The 18,494-nt window shown below is 39.7% G+C and overlaps 3 protein-coding genes across 6 annotated transcripts; 1 reads left to right on the forward strand and 2 right to left on the reverse strand.

Annotated features, from left to right (window-relative positions):
* Positions 1-1,651: 1,651 nt before the first annotated feature.
* Positions 1,652-3,821, reverse strand: LOC119497606 (G protein-activated inward rectifier potassium channel 2). The gene is made up of 2 exons (XM_037785842.1): positions 3,610-3,821; positions 1,652-2,500 (listed from the first exon to the last, which is right to left on the reverse strand). Exons 1-2 carry the CDS (start codon positions 3,614-3,616, stop codon positions 2,136-2,138), a joined length of 372 nt encoding a protein of 123 aa, XP_037641770.1. The 5' UTR covers positions 3,617-3,821; the 3' UTR covers positions 1,652-2,135.
* Positions 3,822-6,008: 2,187 nt separating this feature from the next.
* On the reverse strand, positions 6,009-7,914 carry LOC119497569 (G protein-activated inward rectifier potassium channel 4). Its single transcript, XM_037785794.1, is given in 2 exon segments — positions 6,009-6,589; positions 6,591-7,914. Coding segments are annotated over 2 exon segments (1,206 nt in total). The 5' UTR covers positions 7,617-7,914; the 3' UTR covers positions 6,009-6,409.
* Positions 7,915-13,265: 5,351 nt separating this feature from the next.
* On the forward strand, positions 13,266-18,464 carry igflr1 (IGF-like family receptor 1). Of its 4 annotated transcripts, none has more exons than XM_037785816.1 (7): positions 13,266-13,408; positions 13,504-13,699; positions 13,920-14,019; positions 14,547-14,598; positions 14,684-14,764; positions 16,159-16,275; positions 16,570-18,464. In XM_037785816.1, exons 1-7 carry the CDS (start codon positions 13,315-13,317, stop codon positions 16,893-16,895), a joined length of 966 nt encoding a protein of 321 aa, XP_037641744.1. In that variant the 5' UTR covers positions 13,266-13,314; the 3' UTR covers positions 16,896-18,464. The 4 variants fall into 4 exon arrangements, with proteins under 4 accessions (XP_037641744.1, XP_037641745.1, XP_037641747.1 ...); XM_037785817.1 differs by having other exon boundaries at positions 16,171-16,275; XM_037785819.1 differs by having other exon boundaries at positions 13,920-13,950.
* Positions 18,465-18,494: the final 30 nt, after the last annotated feature.

The following is an 18,494-nucleotide window of genomic DNA, read 5'->3' on the forward strand; positions in this document are numbered from 1 at the left end:
GATCATTTAATCATTAAGTATCAACTCTGCCAAGCAGCTGTTTGACTTATGACCGTGTGAAGAAGATTTATAGAGAATTAATATGAAAACCTTTTATTTATTTCTGAATGCAGATTAAGGTACTGGTAGTCCTCAAAAGCCATTTTAATTGGACTGGCCCAGCAGCCCCTTTTTGACTGCAGGAACTTTCCCCAGGGACTATAGGAACCTTTTGAAGAACTCACTGCATTTCGACCACAGGAACCAGTTTCTAAATTAAGTTCCGGGGTAATTTTACCCCTCTAAAGGCCCTGGTTGGTGGGTAGTAGCCTATTTGCTGAAAGTACAGGATCTTGCAAAGTGGGGTTTACAGGGATGACCGTCGCTGATTGGTCAAACACACACTGCGCTGCAGCTTCAACTCATGTACCGCTTCATTAACAAAACAAGGAAGTACTCTAGTATCGATTTAGGACCATTTTAGTTGTTCATTGAGCTGTGTTGGGTCCCTGTGTCTACACATGTACAGTACATGACATCTCACAGAGACTGATAATCCACTTTAACAGATAATCCATTTAGGCATCGATGCAGCACCTTTGATGATTTAAGGGGCCTTTTTCAATTTTGACTTGCCATAGTAGGAACAGCACAGGTGTCACTAATAACATTAATAACATAAGCTAAATGGAATTGACCGTTATCTCAAGCCCTCCCCTGAATAGCAATAGTCCAATCAAAGTTTAGCAACGTGAGGACCTCTCCACATGCTGAAACAGTGTTCATGAGGCAGCAGTAAGAGCAATACTGGGCATATGTACAGTTTAAAGGTTTTTTTTAGTCGTTCCACCACCAAAAACACAAGGAATAAATTAAACAGTGTGTTTATCAGCTATAATGTAAACTGAAATAGCTACCTACAGTAGACAATGAGTGTTATTTCGAAGGCTAAGGAGCACATCATTAGCATTAATTTGAGGGTTAACAGGTCACATAAATAAAAAAAGGACTTTTTAAAAAAATTTTACTCGATACTTAAAATACTAATTAGGCCAAAATATATATCTACACTTCACTACAAGTATACAGCTGTTTATTTTTATGTCCTCTACATCAGTGTTTCCCAAACTTTTTTTTCTAGGGACCCACTTTTTAAATATGACAAACCATCGCGACGCAATTCACAATAGTCCTTATCTATAAATCTTAAGAATAGCAAATTTGTGTGCATAATGAACGTTCCTGACCATCTATACTGACATTTACATATCACCTTATATCATCTTGAATAGGTAAACCAGTCAATTCAAAGAGATATACATTTGATAAATCACAACTTTGTTTTATGCATGTGTTATTTCAACATATACACATGTTAAATACTTTATAAATGAGACCAAATAACTGCAATACACTAACCTTTCATATTAGATTCAGTGTTATAAGTAAGCTACAATTATCAGATCAATACAAACATTCAGGCTCCCTCATGTGGCTCAAAGGTGTACTGCAGATATAAATGTTAAATAAAAGACTATGGAAGAAATTCTGCAAATTGATTTGGTGACCCTAATAAAATTTGCAAACCCGACCCAGTCTTTGGGAATGACTGCTCTCTGTGGATTATCAACTGGTGAGGATGCTGAGGACATACAGCTTTACAATATCATGCATGTAGCCATCAAGTGCATATTTAATGAAACTCATTTTACAGGGTTCTCAATTTAAAACAAGTAAGCTGGACACATTAAACAGTTAGCCGGAGACAAGGTGTTTTCAACCAAGTCATTGAGCTGCCATGGTTGTCATTTCAGTAGGGAAAACTGGTTCAAAATAAGACGCCTGCTTGTGTCTATACCTCTGTCTGAAATCAAGGACCTATAGGTTCAAAACTTACGACTAATTAGAAGTTGTAAACCAGCTTTGTTATTGTAAAATGCATGTGCAGAGCTAGATTGGAAAGACAGCAGTATCTAAGGGCTAGGTTTAGGTAACGGTCAATTCAGCCATCATTCATTTCATTATTTACACCTGTGCTTCTTCTACTGTGACATGTCAATATGTCTTCTGTGGACAAAAGGTCCATCAAAGCTCCTTGTTGATAAATGATTCACTATAAATACTGTTGCATATGTCATATTTTGTATCAGCTGCTGTTATGGCAAGCTTTTCTCTGCACTCCCTTCACTTTCAGTGCCCTCAGATGCTCTCTCCTCCACAATGTTATCAATACTGAATCCTCCATAAGACGGTTGCTTGTCTTTGTCCTCCTCTACCATCCCCTCTGCCCAGGACCCCCAGTCTCTGCTGATTTTGGAGTCTTGGAGTTTGCAATCTGCCAGAGACATTAACTGCTGCGCCTGGCTGGCACTGCAGTTAGGCAGCGGTACCTGGTAGGTGGTGTGGAACCGACGCAGGTCTACCCTGAACGAGCCCTTCTCCAGTGTCATGCAGGGTTCGAAGCGAGCGCCCCATTCGATCTCCGATTCAATGTAGGACGTTTTGGCCTGGCACATCATGCCTGTGTATAAAAGTGATGAGATGTTAGTGTTCTGTCAAACATGTTAACTGCATCACTATTTAACAAGAATTGAAGTACACATCATTTGCCACAAGATGTCACTATGTGTTTGAATCTCCACACTTGAAAACAGTCGACTACTCCAAACATAACCTATAGAGCAGAAAGACTTTTTCAGAAACCTCCAAGTAAAGCATTATTTCAATCAGAAGTGCAGAATTACAGACTTATAAACAGCAGAATCTGAGTTTTGTAAAATCCTGAAATCAGCCTGCAGTTCAATACCAAACATCTCTAGATTGTACAATGCGCTCTTTTATGTTACACATTTAAACAGCTTTTACATTAAAGAAAAGTGGGGAAAAAGAAGCAGGAATAGGGCTTTCTGAGGAGGTATAGGGGCAGGAAAAATACAAGAATACAAGCATGTATATACATATAGGAGTGCCATAATAAAGAATACATCTGTAAAAGAAAATATGCATAGAAATATAAAGAGGAATACATAAAAAAAAATATAAGTAAATAAATAAATGTGGAAATATAATGAGGAATAAATAAAAGAATATATAGCCTAAGTAAATAAAAATAACAAATATCAATAATTAACAAATGGGGAAATATAAAAACAAATAAGAGAATAATCAGAAGCATTTTATTTATTCCACATTTATCTATTTACTTATATATTCTTTTATTTATACCTCTTTATATTTCCACATTTATTGTCTTATTCTTTTACAGATTTATTCTTTATTATGGCACTCCTATGACTCCATAGTGACATGTCAAAAAGTCTTCCATGAAAAAGTTCAGTGTCTTTTGGGTGCTGCTGTAAGCTATGAAAAATGATTGTCCCTATATAACCTGTCTCCCACAAATCACATACTATTCATTTGCAAGAGAAAATACAATTTTTTTTTAATTTTTTTATCACCATAATGAGGAAACATTTTAACGAATATACCAAATCGCATAGTTGATACTGAACATATCTGCAAAACATTCACTGAAAACGTGTTTGGTTTGTTTCCCCTACAGTATCCCCTCCTGCAATAACCAGACAGCAATTATGTTCCTTTGTCTTTGTTGGAATAAGAATTGCTCACCGCTCATCTTCAGTCTTCACAGTTTTACATGCAATAATCCACCACGACTGTCCATAAACCTCCATACTGCCAAACTTTCCACCATTACAACAACAACACAGCTTTCACCTGTTCCTACCTACAGCCTGTACATGACCCAACGCACAAGGGTGACACCTATTGGACCAATTGTGTCCTACATACACTTAAAGCTGCAGTGGGTAGAATTGGAGCAAATTAAAAAAAGTTATTTTTATAAAACAGTCACTATATCCTGACAGTAGTCAATGAGACAGGTAATCTGAAAAAAAAAATCATTTGCCTCTGTGTCCTCCGGTGCTCCTATAATGGCATCCGCAAGATTTCACAGACCGGAGGAAAACAACCAATCAGAGCCGAGCTGGAGCCTACCATCTCTGAAGCAGCTGTCAATCACTTGCAAACTCCAATCAAACAGTCAAAACTGATCAGATAATTAATTAATATTTTGTTACTGTAATGTATATCTCACGTAAAATGTTTTCAGAAACATCTTGTAGTGTACTGTTTAACTGTAAAATTAGAACGTTTGCTACGGCTGGTTGGCGGTGCTTGGTATTTCCTCAACCTATCTCCACATGACTGCCGGGTCACAAACTTTCTCATTACTCACAAACTTTGGAGAAATCATGTTTTGTCTGTAACGTAGGTAGTCACTTCCAGTTAAGCTCTTCTGTTTTGTTTTGTTTTGTATTTTGACACATGTAGGAAACCACCGAATTCCCCAATTGTTTGATTCAGGTCACTGCAGCGCACTCTGTCTCATAAAGCAAAGAAAGAACATTCAGATTTCCTGGAAACTTAAGCATCCAGTTTCCATGGAATTTGCTACCTGAATAACTTTTATTTGTATAACTTCGAGCAGCTGGAATTGACATTGAGAGCATGATTATTTTTTTTTTCTACTGGAGTGGACGGGTGCAGGGACCTTGTTTTTCTCCTCAGTAAGCCCTTTCCTGGAGATACGTTGTACAATACAGTACAACTTAGACACAATGAAAGATTGAACATTTCTTATCTTTACACACACACACTTCCCATAATCAAAACAAAGATATATGTAGGCACGCATGTATTAATCACTGCACTCAATCAACCTTTTTTACAAACAACTGTCAGAATGTATACATGGAAACTAAATAAATATTCATCATTTGGAAGCATACTCATGATTACACACATTTATAGCCTATTGCAAGAAATGTTCTAACTGACAACACAAATGAAAGGGGAATGGAAAAAAAATAGCCTCGGCAGCCAAAATAATGAGGAAATAAGTAAATGTTAACTGGCACTGAATAAAAACAGAAGGTTAAGGTGCTGGATCCTCTCTATAATTTGCATCTGATCATTCTACTTCGTCAACATCACAGGCTAAGTTGTCCCTGGCTAATCAGCATTGAAAAAATTGCCGGTTATATCAAGTAAATCCTTGTCAATGCTCGAATTTCATTATGAATAATCAGCGTTGTTGCTTTTGCTGCTCTTCCTCTTCTCCCTCTTTCTCTGCTGTGTTCTCAGTGAGAACATCTCTCACATCTGCAGCCAGGTTTACTAGGTTCACTGAGAGAAAGAGGCCTTTCTATTTCAATTTGTTTGATAGAAAACATTGACAACAACTGTAAATGCTGTGTTTCCTGAAATGCCACTTTGTTTTCCAGAAAGTTGGGTTATCTATCTACCTATGTTTTTCCCTGTCACTTATTTCTGTCCCCAGCTCGTTAAAATAGCAACAGTGAGTGCTTTGCAAATTGTTTTGCCTTTCCAGCTACATATAGGCTGCCTTACCTAATTAGGTAAAGGTTGTCAGAGCTGTATACAGCCTGAAAGGAATACCTACAGACACTGATGCTGAAAAAAAATATTGCAAATTTCATTTTTTTCAGATACAAATACATATAATCTGTATTTTTATACACATATTACTCACCTTAAAAGATATCAGAACAATCTTTCCATCTAACTTTCTGCAAGAAAGTGAATATATGTCCTACAACTCCTTTTGTTAAGGTAACCATGATCATGGCGAACCTAAATGTTAAAAGTCTGAAGGCACACAAGGTTTTTTGAAAAACAGGAAATGAAATGTCTCTCACTCAGTTGGCAAGAATCTCTTTATCCTGTTTTGGTACTGACTGTTCTAGGCAGTCAGGTTAGGGTGACCCCGAGGAGCAAAGCACCACAATATTGAACTACACATATCAATGAATAATGCAATGAATGTAACACTCTCCCAAGGAATACAGACTTTTCCTGACTGCATTGAGCGAAAAATGTAATGTATAAATGTATCTTCAAATGTATATTTTGTGAATAGGCAGTAAATGAGCAGTATAGTTGGCAAATGATTGGATGTGAACCACTGTCCTGTCAACTTTTACAGAAGCAATGGAAGTAAATCGGTTACAAACAACATGTTATTTTCACATACCCCTTGTGGTGCTCAGACATTGTTGAGATTTCTGTTTCCAGTCAAACCAGTGAGGGTTTGGGATTGTCCCTTGTGGTGTTAAAATAACATGTCTCCAGCAGACCTTGAGGTGAACTGCTTACAGGGAACCAACCACTGAAGAAAAGTCCCAGTGAAATTGCTGATGTCATGTCTCAATACCAGGATATTTTCAGTAAAATACCACAAATATGGATGGAGTGGAAGCAGAAACCAAAACTGTGTGTTGCTATAAACCACTGGGGTAAAGTAAGAACACATGTTGAATGAAAAGCTTTACATCCGCTTTATTTGTGTGATTCTGTATCTCTTGTTGACTACTACTTTTATTGATTACTCACCTGTAGCTTCAACAATTCCCTCCAAGATAACGATTATCTCAAACTGCTGTCGCCTAAGCTGCTGAGAGCCCAGTTCCCACAGTGGACTGTTAGAGCCAATATTTTGCTGAATCACTTGAGGCTCCACCAGGAAGAGTCGGTCCGACCCAGTTTCATAACCGAGGTCAATCAAACGTCTGCTCAAGTGGCAAGAACTCCCCCTCAGCTGTCTGGCGGGACTTGATCAACTTTGCACGAACCTTGGCATCCACCGTGTGGCTCTCTCTCAGGTCCCTAAGACGGAACATCAAACACAGCTGGTCATCACGGTTGGAAATCACACAAGTGCGACTGAAAAGAAGTGTCTCAGCCCGCTTCTTAGGTCGGGATATTTTGACAAACATGCAACCGACCATGAGAGCATCTATCATGGACCCAACAATGCACTGCATCATAACCAGCAGCACGCCCTCGTGGCAGGTGGGAGACATGGTGCGTGAGCCATAACCAATGGTGCGCTGCGTCTCCACAGAGAAGAGTAAAGCTGAGATGAATCCATATATACCTAAATAGCAGGGTCTTTGGTCTACGAGGCGGCCTTCTGGACTGCCGAGTGGTCGCTCTTGACCTAGGTCACCCCGGAAGGAAGCATTCAAGAAGTAGAGCCCTGCAAAGAGGAACCAGGTGGTGACGTAGCACATCATGAATACAAAAAGAAACCAGCGGTACTGAAGGTCCACAAAAGAGGTAAAGATGTCAGACAGAAAACAACCCCTCTCAGAAATGTGACCCAGGTTGACGCGGCACTTTCCGTCCTTGGAGACATAGCGAATTTGCTCTCTGGTTTCTGGAGGAAGGGTGGGGGTTTGGTTACACTCACTCTCCAGGAGTTTACTCCGGGCTTTGGCCAGCTTCTCCACCTCTCTAGTTGGGCTGGATATGTTGCTGTGCACAGGTGAGAGCTGGGTGCTGTGGAGGGGACTGTTAATGACACGAAGCGGGTTGGTACTGACCATGTTAGGCACACTGAGGGAATGGCAAGGGTAGCGTGAAACAGTATTGGTCTCTCTCAGTGAGCAGCGACACAAGACGGCTTGCTCTGTTTCTGTAAGACCGAGAGTGGAAGGTGGAAGCAGGCAAATGTTTCCCCGGTAGGGGATATCTGTGGTACTTTTATGCCGTCGCTTGGCTGTTGCAAGCTCTGGTAAAGCCCCTGACATGATGTCCGGAAGAGGAAGAGGGGATTCTGCGTCTCTCTGGAAAAGGGAAAGGAGTCATAAATGTTACTTTCTCCTTCCTGTTCTGAGTGCATTAAAGTTCAGCACCACCAGATTTATTTCCCTTAGTTGTTTTCATTTTCTTCATTTAGTCTATAATAATTCTAGTGCCATATCCAGACTTCGCATAAAACAATACATGGTTTCTATTGGCTTTGATCTTAAACAACTGCTACAACTGTGATACAATCAAGATCAGCTACTAAATGGACCATTTGAACATCTACAATTCCATTTAATTTCCTCAGTATAGCTTGGCAGGCTGCACAGACATTCTCGGCAAAGTGGTCAAATGTATTTCTTGGAAAATCCAAATCACTGCCTTACATTTATTTTGTAGCTCTCACACTGAATTTCCTCTCCCGAAGGTGTGGAACGGACAACCATAATAGATTTTGGTTGGCAGGGCATGGACGTTCGCCGTCCCGTTGTCCCATCCTGGGTGGTTCCTGGAGGCCCCAAGGCTCTTATGGACCCAGGGGACCCTCTGGTGTCAAAGTTATAGTCTCTTCTCACACCAGGATACATTCAAAGGTAAGAAACACTAGCAGCAGAGCATCATTTGGGCTCCGAGGTTCTTGCATTTATTTAAGACATAAAAGAAGACTGTCACGCAGGATGTATTACAACCTGCAGGAGGAACACTTTGCTACAAATAGAAAGAGCACACAGTGGTGACAGACAAGACAACTCTGAGGGCATTTTTTTAAACAGCTTCACCCAGAAAAAAAACATTTGATTGCACACAATGAGTCACTTTTCTAAAAGGAAAGCTGTTTGTAGGGTAACTTCCAGATTAAATCTGAGATGAACTAAGCTGAGGTCGGCGTCAACATATCCCATCAATCCATACCAGACACAAGAAACTAAATACTTCCTTTTAAAGCAATGTTTTTAGCTGGCATGTAAGCAACATTGGAGCTGCCACAATGGGAGGAAGCTTAGGGAGATCCTCTCCAGCTGGAGCTAAGGTCTATCATCCTGCTGTCTCAGCAGTACAGCCAATGTATCCTCCAGAGTGGACTCAGCTGCTCCTCTCAGCTATACAGGAAGGGCTGCAAAGGTTATATAAACCTATTAACAATATATGCAGTAAATAACCCTGATTTAACACTTAACATGTAAAAAAAAAGCACCAGAACAAGGCTATAATATTCATTACAACTTAAAACTAGAGAACTACTTATGATGTGATCACACCAGCCGTGATGTGATGTGTGTGTGTGTGTGTGTGTGTGTGTTTGTGTATGTGTGTGTGTGTGTGTGTGTGTATGTGTGCATGTGTGCATGTGTGCGTGTGTGCGTGTGTGTGTGTGTGTTTGTGTATGTGTGTGTGTGTGTGTGTGTGTGTGTGTGTGTGTGTATGTGTGCATGTGTGCGTGTGTGCGTGTGTGTGCGTGTGTGTGTGTGTGTGTGTGTGTGTGTGTGTGTGGCATCACATCTTGCACGGTTGTGATGCTATCACATTGACAAAACAGACGCCTAGCAAAATACTCAAAACCACTACGGAAGGTGTCTCCAAGACCACATTTTGCCATGATGACACGCACACACCTACACACACACACACACACACACACACACACACACACACACCAACACCCACGCACACACACACACACACACACACACACAGACTAACAAGGTAAAAACAAAACCCCACACACTTTATCTGTTAGTAAATATGTAAGTACTGTCAGCATGTGGGACATAAAACATAAGTGTTTGCAGTTTGACTTCCTCTTAATGCTGACGTCTAAGTGCAGACCTCAGATAATGAATAAATTGACTTTAAAAGGTCAGTTTACTCATCATGGGGAGTACTAGTGAGGTTGTAAAACTCATGAGGAAGCTTTCCAAAGGTTAAACAAGGGTATACAACCATGTTAGCAGCACTGTGAGGCTGTACTTCAAGCTAAACACTAACATCTGCATGCCAACATGCTCACAAAACAATGCAAACATGCCGATGTTAAGCTGGTATGGTGTTTTTTGGCATGTTCACCGTCTTAGTTTAGCGCATTAGCAGGCGAGCATTTGCTAATTAGAAATAAACACAAAGTAGAGCAGGGGTTGATGGGAATGTCATTGGACAAATTGGACCTGATGATGGCGCTAGAGGAAAAGTCAGGGGATTCATCCTCTGGGGATCATGACTGTCTGTGCAAAATGTCGTGGCAATTTATCCAATAATTATTTTAGTCTGCACCAAAGTGGTAGAATGTTACCAGCCAACCGGCAGCTAAGCTACTAGTTTGGCTAAGAATCTTGGCTTTACACTTTTTAAAAAAACTAATAGAAAGTCTGCATTATGCCTACAAACTGAATGTGTGGAGTATAAAGATGTGGGCCTACTGAGCTGCATTATGGGAAATGTACAATCCAGTGTTTTGGAGGGTTAGTTATCATTGTTACGACTGGAGAAAACAGGCAAAAGGACTCAATAGCACAAAAAACAGTCTTCCAAAAAAAGGTTCGGTACACAGGTAGTTAGGGGTAAAGGCAGACAAATCTGGCAGAGAAAAAGGCTTGGACGAGGTCAGGAAAAAAAGCATTGATCATAAAAATCAGGAATACTAGGAAAATTACTGGAATGCTACACTTGGTACAAAGATGAACTGGCACTGAGGGACAGATGAAACTAGTCAGGGCAAGGCAGACGATCACACAGACGGGAAACACACAAGGGGATGGGAGTATATAAAATAGTTATTACACTGATGGGTTGAATACTCCATTCTGATTAGTCAATCATGGCGTGCTGCGGTCTGTAATTTGTTTATAACAGACCGTTGCTATGTATAGCAGACTGTTGCTATGTATAGCAGACCGTTGCTATGGGTGCAGCTCTGATGTCAGACTCTGTGGGACCATTTTTGTGTCAAAATATTGATTTCTTCAGTAAGTAGCCGTGTAATAAGCGGGATAATGTACAGCTAGCGGGTCATTGCTGTGAAAGAACCCCCTTCGATGAGAGACCCTGTCGATGATTCTTTCACAACAATGACCGGCTCGCTGTACCTTACATATAATGACGTCAATACGTAATGAGTCAGCACAATCATCATGCTGTCTTGTGGTCATTGCAACATGAAAGCGGCAGTCCAGTGTTTTGCAAGTTCCTATCATCTGAGCTATATCAGCATAATACACAGCCAGAAATTCCTCTTTTGAATTAGCTTAGTCATCATTTCGGACAGATCTATAATCTTTGCATCGTTTGCTTCATGCATGCCTTGATATTCAGAGTTACTGCCATCCAAACTGTCCAATAGTAAATAAATTGGTTGCTCTGCAGTTACCAGACACACTAGTGTTCCATAATAATGTTCCTGTGATAGATGACATAAACACGGACAACACCCAGAACGGACAACGACGTAGTAGCGACCTGTCCATCACAAGGCAGCTACGCCCTAAAGCATACCCTGCTTTATTGTCTATTTGACTCTAAATGGGACCATAATTTACTAAATGAACATCATTCTGTATTGAAGAAGACTCAAAACTAGCCATTGAGACCATAAACTCATGTTTACAATGTTTACTGAGGTAATAGATCAAGTGAGAAGTAGGCTCATTTTCTTATAGGCTTCTATACAATCAGACTTCTTTTTGCAACCGGAGGAGTCGCCCCCTGCTGGCTGTTAGAAAGAATGCAAGTTTAAGGCACTTCTTCACTGGTTTCACTTTTCGGACCCAGAGGTTGCCCACTGGTTTGTATACCTGGCTGAAACCAAATTTCCCTATGTGGGATGATAAAATTTGACTTGACGGAGACAATTCATTTGATGGTTTGTAGATATGAATAGATGTAAATATAAAATAGGATTGGAATTTAATTGCAAGGAAATAGATGGAGTGAATTTATTTACAGTTAACTTTGATGGTGAGACAGTGTGGTTGGTCACGTTTGTTCATGTCATCTGTAAGTCTAAAAAAACTAGCTGTCATCCTATGGGGACATGTGCCTCTGATTCAGTAACCAAATTTGGTAACATTAAGCTTTAGTTTAACCTTAGAGTTATAGACAATGACTCAGGGTACTGACAGGGTGAGGTGACTCATAAAGGCGAAAGGGAACAATTTGGCATTAGTCTATATTGCATTGGGTTAACACTCTTCCTCTTTTCCCTTGAAGGGGCTCCATGCCAACAGCCATTCATCAGATGATGGTTAGCAGGGATGAATGATCGAATTTATTGAATTACTCACTTTCTAAATCTATTACAGACAAACTTACTGCTTATTAGAGTTTTCATTAAAAAAAGAAAAGCTTGATTCTATGTACTTTAACTGAGAATAGCCGCAACAACCAACAACATTTAAACCCTCAACCAAGCAATCTGTCTAATTTCCAGCCCCAAATTTCAGAATCTGTAACCGGTCATTCTGTAATTAAAGGTATACTCCAGCAATGTAGTATTGCACTTCCATGAAATGGCAAGTGAAACATATTTGAAACATTTTTAGAAATGTTTAGAGAATGTTTACTGAGGTAATAAATCAAGTGATGTGGAGTTTGCCGTCCAGCTACCGTCTATGAGAGCCGGCAGTCAATCACTCGCCAACTCCGATCAAACGGTCAAATTAGACAGCGCTGATCGAATATGAATTAATATTCTGTTACTGTAATCCCCATTTCTTACCTCAAATGTTTTCAGAAACATCTTGTAGTGTACTGTTTAGCTGTAAAATCAGAAAGTTTGTGACCCGTCAGCCATGTTGAGATCTGTTGGAGAAATACCAAGCACCGCCCACCAGCCCGAGCACAGCCAATAGGAACGTTCTCTCTCTCTGAGATGACCTGTGATTGGTCAAAGTCTCCCGTCACGGACTACATTTTTTAAAGCCTGAAAACAGAGCCATGAGGAGGTGCAGATGTCTAGTTATCTCTCAGACCACTTGAATTACAATATGCTAATAAGTTATCATGGCTTTTTTTGCCCAATGATGCCAAAAACATTCTGCCTACTGCAGCTTTAATTTCAAATAAAACATTTTTGGTGGAATCAGCTGGCTCGCTGTCCCTAATCCCTAATGTCCGATACTCATTGTCCCTAGACTCCAGCCCTTACACCTAAAACATACTGAGATAAATGTGACAACTAATGTTGTTATCAGTTTTAGATATACCATCCAGCTTCCATCGTTGTTAGAGCCTGTTTTATTTTATATATATATATATATATATATTTTTTTTTATATTTAACTTTTATTTAACCAGGTTAGTCCCATTGAGATTAAGAACCTCTTTTCCAAGGGAGACCTGGCCAAGACGGTCAGCAGCAAGAACACAAAGTTGCAGACACAGACACAAATAGAGATAAAATACAATTCACAAACACTAAAAGCACAAAAATTTGCATTAAAAGAGAACTATCTAAAGACAAATGAGGGGACAAAAAGGATCTTTTCTCTCTTTTTATTTAACCCCTGAAGCCACAGCAAATACACATTAATATTAAATGATATCTATATAATAATGGTCTGAAAAGATGATTTGAAAAAAGAGCTATTACTTATTCAAAGAGCTCATACTCAGTACAGCCTATACTTGCAGACAGGCTGTGTGCAGGCAGTGGGAGGTGCCATGCTGAGATCTTAAATACAGGGTTGTTTTTTACACTTGAGCACAGACATGGAGACGATGGGACACTCTAAGAAATGCCCTGATCTGAAAACCTACTACAAAAGGGAGACTTCAACATGCGAGTTTTGTTCTTTAAGGCCAGGTAGGTCATTATTATTATTATTATTATATTATATTATATTCTAATGCATTTTTTAATTCTACTCTATTCTATTATTGTTATTTTTAACAACACAGGATTCGAAGTCACCGATAACTGTGGCCTTGATGATGTAGGAGGAAGACATGAGTTCCACTTCAGAGAGTGTAAAGCCAACTTTACATTTAATGATGGCAGCGGTGCTTATTGTAAAAACTGTTCCTCATGTCCGCCTGGGGAAAACATCTGGAGTCCGTGCAGCACAACTGCTGACACAACATGCCAACCTTCAGGGTAAGAAAGCATCTGGATTATAACCTGGAGAAATGCATAAAGTTATATCAGAAATAAAGGCCAAATTAGATATTTATTTTGCACTCAAAGTCATTTTAAGTATGACCAAACCATGAGATGTTTTACCTATACCACGGAACAGGATAGAGTTGCCGTTTTTTCAAGGTAAAAACGGCTTTGTGGTATATGCAAAGTAAAAGCTATTTCTGTATTTCTATAGAAGCACGACCGCAGTTCCTGTTCCTGTCACAGTGAGTATGGATGGTCGTAAATATACATCCATGATCCCAACATCAACTTTTCTCAGCAACTCAAAAAAGGTAATTCCTATAATAACTGTCATCTTATAGCCAGAGAAGAGGTCAGTTACTTTGTGTGTGCTGATGATAATGATCAGAGCAGGAAATAATTACGTCATGGCTTAGAAGGAAATTGAACCCACTTGCAAAATTTCCACCGGTTTCCTGGTTTGAGTCATTTTCTTTTTCTTTTTTTTAATTAGACATTTAGTAATTGAGTAAGTTTATAACAGTTAAACTAATTCAATTATTATTCAAAATAATTCCACGTCCTTTTTTAAATAATTAATTCCATTAGTCTTCCCAACATTTTCACACTTGTTTTACAAAAAATCTAATATTACATTTTTTTTTTTTTTTTAAATACTACTTGTACAAAAATATGACAGTGATTGCATGTTCTTTTACAGTAACTTGTTGGGATAGCTCAAAGCATAAAATGGAACTGAAGTAGGATGGTTTTGGTTTAACATGACAGATGGTTTTGGTGTTTGATCTGGGTCAGAGATGACTTTTTACCCAAACAGTTCACTGTGTTTTCATTTCAGTCTCTGACAGACAAACAATCTGGATCAAAAAATGATTATGTAGGCCTACAATGTAAGTTAAAAATACGCTTGATTGAGAACACATTCTCCAAAGTCTAAATTTCACCTTAACTTTTTTTCCATTTTTTTTTTTGCAGGGACTGTTCCGTTAGTCATCCTAATTTCCATCATGGTTGCTGGGATATGTGCTTTTTTAATCTACAAGAAGCGGAAAAGAGGTTTGCATACTGAAAGTTAAGGTTTTAAACACAGGTGAATGAGCATTAAATCTGCAGTAGGCAGAATGTTTTTGGCAATATTAGGCAAACATTCCATAATAACCTTTCAGCATATTGTAATTCAAGTGTTCTGAGAGAAAACTAGACTTCTGCACCTCCTCATGGTTCTGTTTTCAGGCTTTGAAAAATTTAGTCCGTGACGGGAGACTTTGGCCAATCACAGGTCATTTCAGAGAGAGCACTCCAATTGAGCGTTCCTATTGGCTGTGCTCCGGCTGGTAGGCGGTGCTTGGTATGTCCTCAACTGATGCAACATGGCTGACGGGTCACAAACTTTCTAACGGTCAAACTACGCAGCGCTGATCAAATATGAATCAATATTCTGTTACTCTAATGCCTATTTCTCGTGTAAAATGTTTTCAGAAACATCTTGTAGTGTACTGTTTAGCTAGAAAATGAGAAAGTTTGCTCTGGCTGGTGGGCGGTGCTTGGTATTTCCTCAACAGATCTCAACATGGCTGCCGGATCACAAAACTTTCTCATTTTACAGCTAAACAGTAATAATAATAATAATAATACATTTTATTTGGTGGCGCCTTTCAAGACACCCAAGGACACCTTACAAGGATAAAACATAGACAGATTAAGACAACTGGACATGACAGAGACACATTTAGTTTTAAAAAGTTCCTGCTCATCCAGCTCCTGATGTGTTGTAGGCAGGTGGTGAGGGAGGTGGGTGGCAGGGCAGCGGTGGGTTTTGTTGAAATGTAGACCTGTGTGTCGTCGGCATAACAGTGAAAAAGGACATTGTGATGACGGAGGATAATGCCAAGGGGAAGGAGGTGGATGATGAATAGTAGTGGACCCAATACTGACCCCTGGGGGACACCCAGTGAAACAGTAGAACACCTTGACCTGTGGTTGGCCACACTACAAAATGTTTCAGAAAACATTTGAGGCGAGAAATAGGCATTACAGTAACAGAATATTGATTCATATTTGATCAGCGCTGCCTAGTTTGACCGTTTGATTGGAGTTCGTCAGTAATTGACAGTTTTCCTGCGGTCTGTGAAATCTTGCAGATGCCATTAGGAGCACAGGAGGACACAGAGGCACATGATTTCGTTCATATTACCTGTCTCATGCACTACTGTCAGGATATATTGACCGTTTTATAAAAACAACTTTTTTTTAAAATCACATTTGCTCCAATTCTACCTACTGCAGCTTTAAAGTGCACGAATGACTGTTGTGCACAAATCATATCCTGGGAAACCGCACAAACGCTGACTGTCTTTATTTATAGAGCGTAAACATATTATGATTCTCTACTGGAATGTAATTACACTGGGCTGGTTCTGGCATTGATTATAGCTATGTGTGTCTCGCAGGGTTTAACGCAGGTCAGAAGACAGTGTTGAGTTACAGCAGAAGATCCTCATACATCAACGCAGGGTTCTCTCCCCTGTCTGCTCTGCCTGGTAACAATGATCTGGAGCACATTCTGAGTGAGTGGAAATGACACTGATATCTCTAAATGTTCTATTTATTGCTAAATGTTTGTGTCAGTCTGTGACATTAAGATCGAGGGGTGTCAGGAATGGGTAGGTGCGTGCTGTTTTATTCCTCCTTGTTCATGCATCCTGATCTGCTGGAACAGTAACAATGAGTAAGGCCCAGACAGAGCAGAAGCCAGTCTACGCTATTGTTAGACCAATCATTACACTGAGCTCTCATAAATAAACTAGTGCAATGAATTGGCAAAATAATGTATTTTGACATCCCACAACTTTCCTCTGTAGGTCCCAACATCCTGTCAGCACCTTTACAGACAGTGCTGGACAACCTGGATGTTTTGGAGGAGCTGGTGATTTTGTTGGATCCAGAAAGCCAGGGAGTGAAGAACACCAAACATCTGGCGTCTCATTGCTCCTTCACCGCCACCTGGATCACTTATACCTACTCTATGAAGGAGAGTAAGAGCCCTCTGAAAGCCGTGTTGGAGGGGGTCACCAGCAGGAACCCCGACTGGACGGTAGGGCACCTGGCTAAGCTGCTCAGACACATGGAGCGCAATGACGCCATCGCTGTTCTCTCCAAACTCGGACTGAATGTGATACAGGTGTAACATGCATTCATAAATCTGACTGTCAAAAGCCTTAAACTCCAGGGTTAGGACTGCAGATGTTTGCCTTTCTCTGATCATTTCTGTAAGATTCACACTGATGTTTAACCAATTCCAAAATGAAACAGTGGAAAAGGAGGCTTCCTGAACAGATCAGTAGTAACACAAGGAAAAATGTAGGGAGAGAAATGCGATGTAGAGGAGAAAAAAGGTGCACTCCATCAACATTGTGTTTAGTAAACTGGTCACGGGAAGTACTACTCAGCTCGTGAAAAGAGCTGTATAATGGTCCTCTGTGGCTTTGGAGGGAGGGACTTTTTTGTTGCATTCTGGGAATTTTCAAGGGCATTTTAAAGAGCAGTTGTTCCCAACCTTTTTCAACCCCTTTTCTATCATTGAATAATCTGAATAATCTGACAAACCGAACGATTTGGATGAATTTTCAGCAGATTATTTTCTGTAAATATTGCATTAGAGATGAGTTTTCCTGTTATTTTTAGTAACTTTTTTTATATTATTTTTTTGTGTGCGAATTTATAACAATCATTTAAACTTAATAGGCTTTTTTTTGGTCAAATTCAGTGTTTTCTTCTCCCTGACATTCGGGCATTGTTCTTTTAGTGCTTTGGTTGTTTTAACTGCATACTTTTCTAAGTTTTAAGTGTATATCTTAAATAATAATCCAAACTTTTTGGTTTTATTCACAGAAATGAATGAAATACTGATATATAGGCCAACTGTATATATATATATATATATTTTTTAAGTTGTTTTACACCCCTTAAAATCAAGGCTGCAGTGAAGCTTTGGCGACCTCTAGTGGGGGTCGGGACCCTCAGGTTGGGAACCAGTGATATAGAGCATAAATTTCACTCAGAATTCAGACACTGAAATAAAACCATATAGTAAATAGGGAGTGATTTCAGACAGCTATGGACATTTATCAGGCAGAAGTGATGAATGAAAGATATTAAGTTGCATTATGGGAGAGCGTAGCATCCAGTGTTCTTGGGGCTTGACTAAAGACTAAAAGTCAGGATATCTCCGCCTCTGCTGCTTCAATTTTGACCACTCTTTTCTCGATTTGTTTCTTGTGAGAACCCCGATGTTTTCCAAATGTGCAATACTAAAGTAACACAAAGGATTAAACTGGCAGCTCCTCTGCTTTGCAATCCCTTTCAAGCTTGGTGCTCTTCTCTGGGCAGCACCAGGAGGTTTATACGGACATGTCTGACAGAACAAGACTGGCTGCAGACCCAACCCGTTTTTTGTGCCTTGTCGCCAGCGCAAAAGCATAAAAAGTTGTAATAATACGAGAATAAAGTCCATTCGAACACTTAGTTATAGTAAACAGATGAGAGCTCAGCAGGCTCTATGACTGCGAAAGTCTGCTGTGCATTACATTATCGCTCTGTTGATATCTCATTCAGTCCGAGACAGTGACATCACCAACCCGCAGACTATGACTTCATCCTCGAAATAACACCACTTTTTTTCTTGTAATAATGTAATTTTTTCTAACTGTGTTCCTAATACTCTGTCATACATAAAGTGTATTGCTTCACATGATAATTTCTTTTCTACTTTCACTTTTTATAATAA

Source organism: Sebastes umbrosus, chromosome 11, assembly GCF_015220745.1.
Source record: "Sebastes umbrosus isolate fSebUmb1 chromosome 11, fSebUmb1.pri, whole genome shotgun sequence".
NCBI lineage: Eukaryota > Metazoa > Chordata > Actinopteri > Perciformes > Sebastidae > Sebastes > Sebastes umbrosus.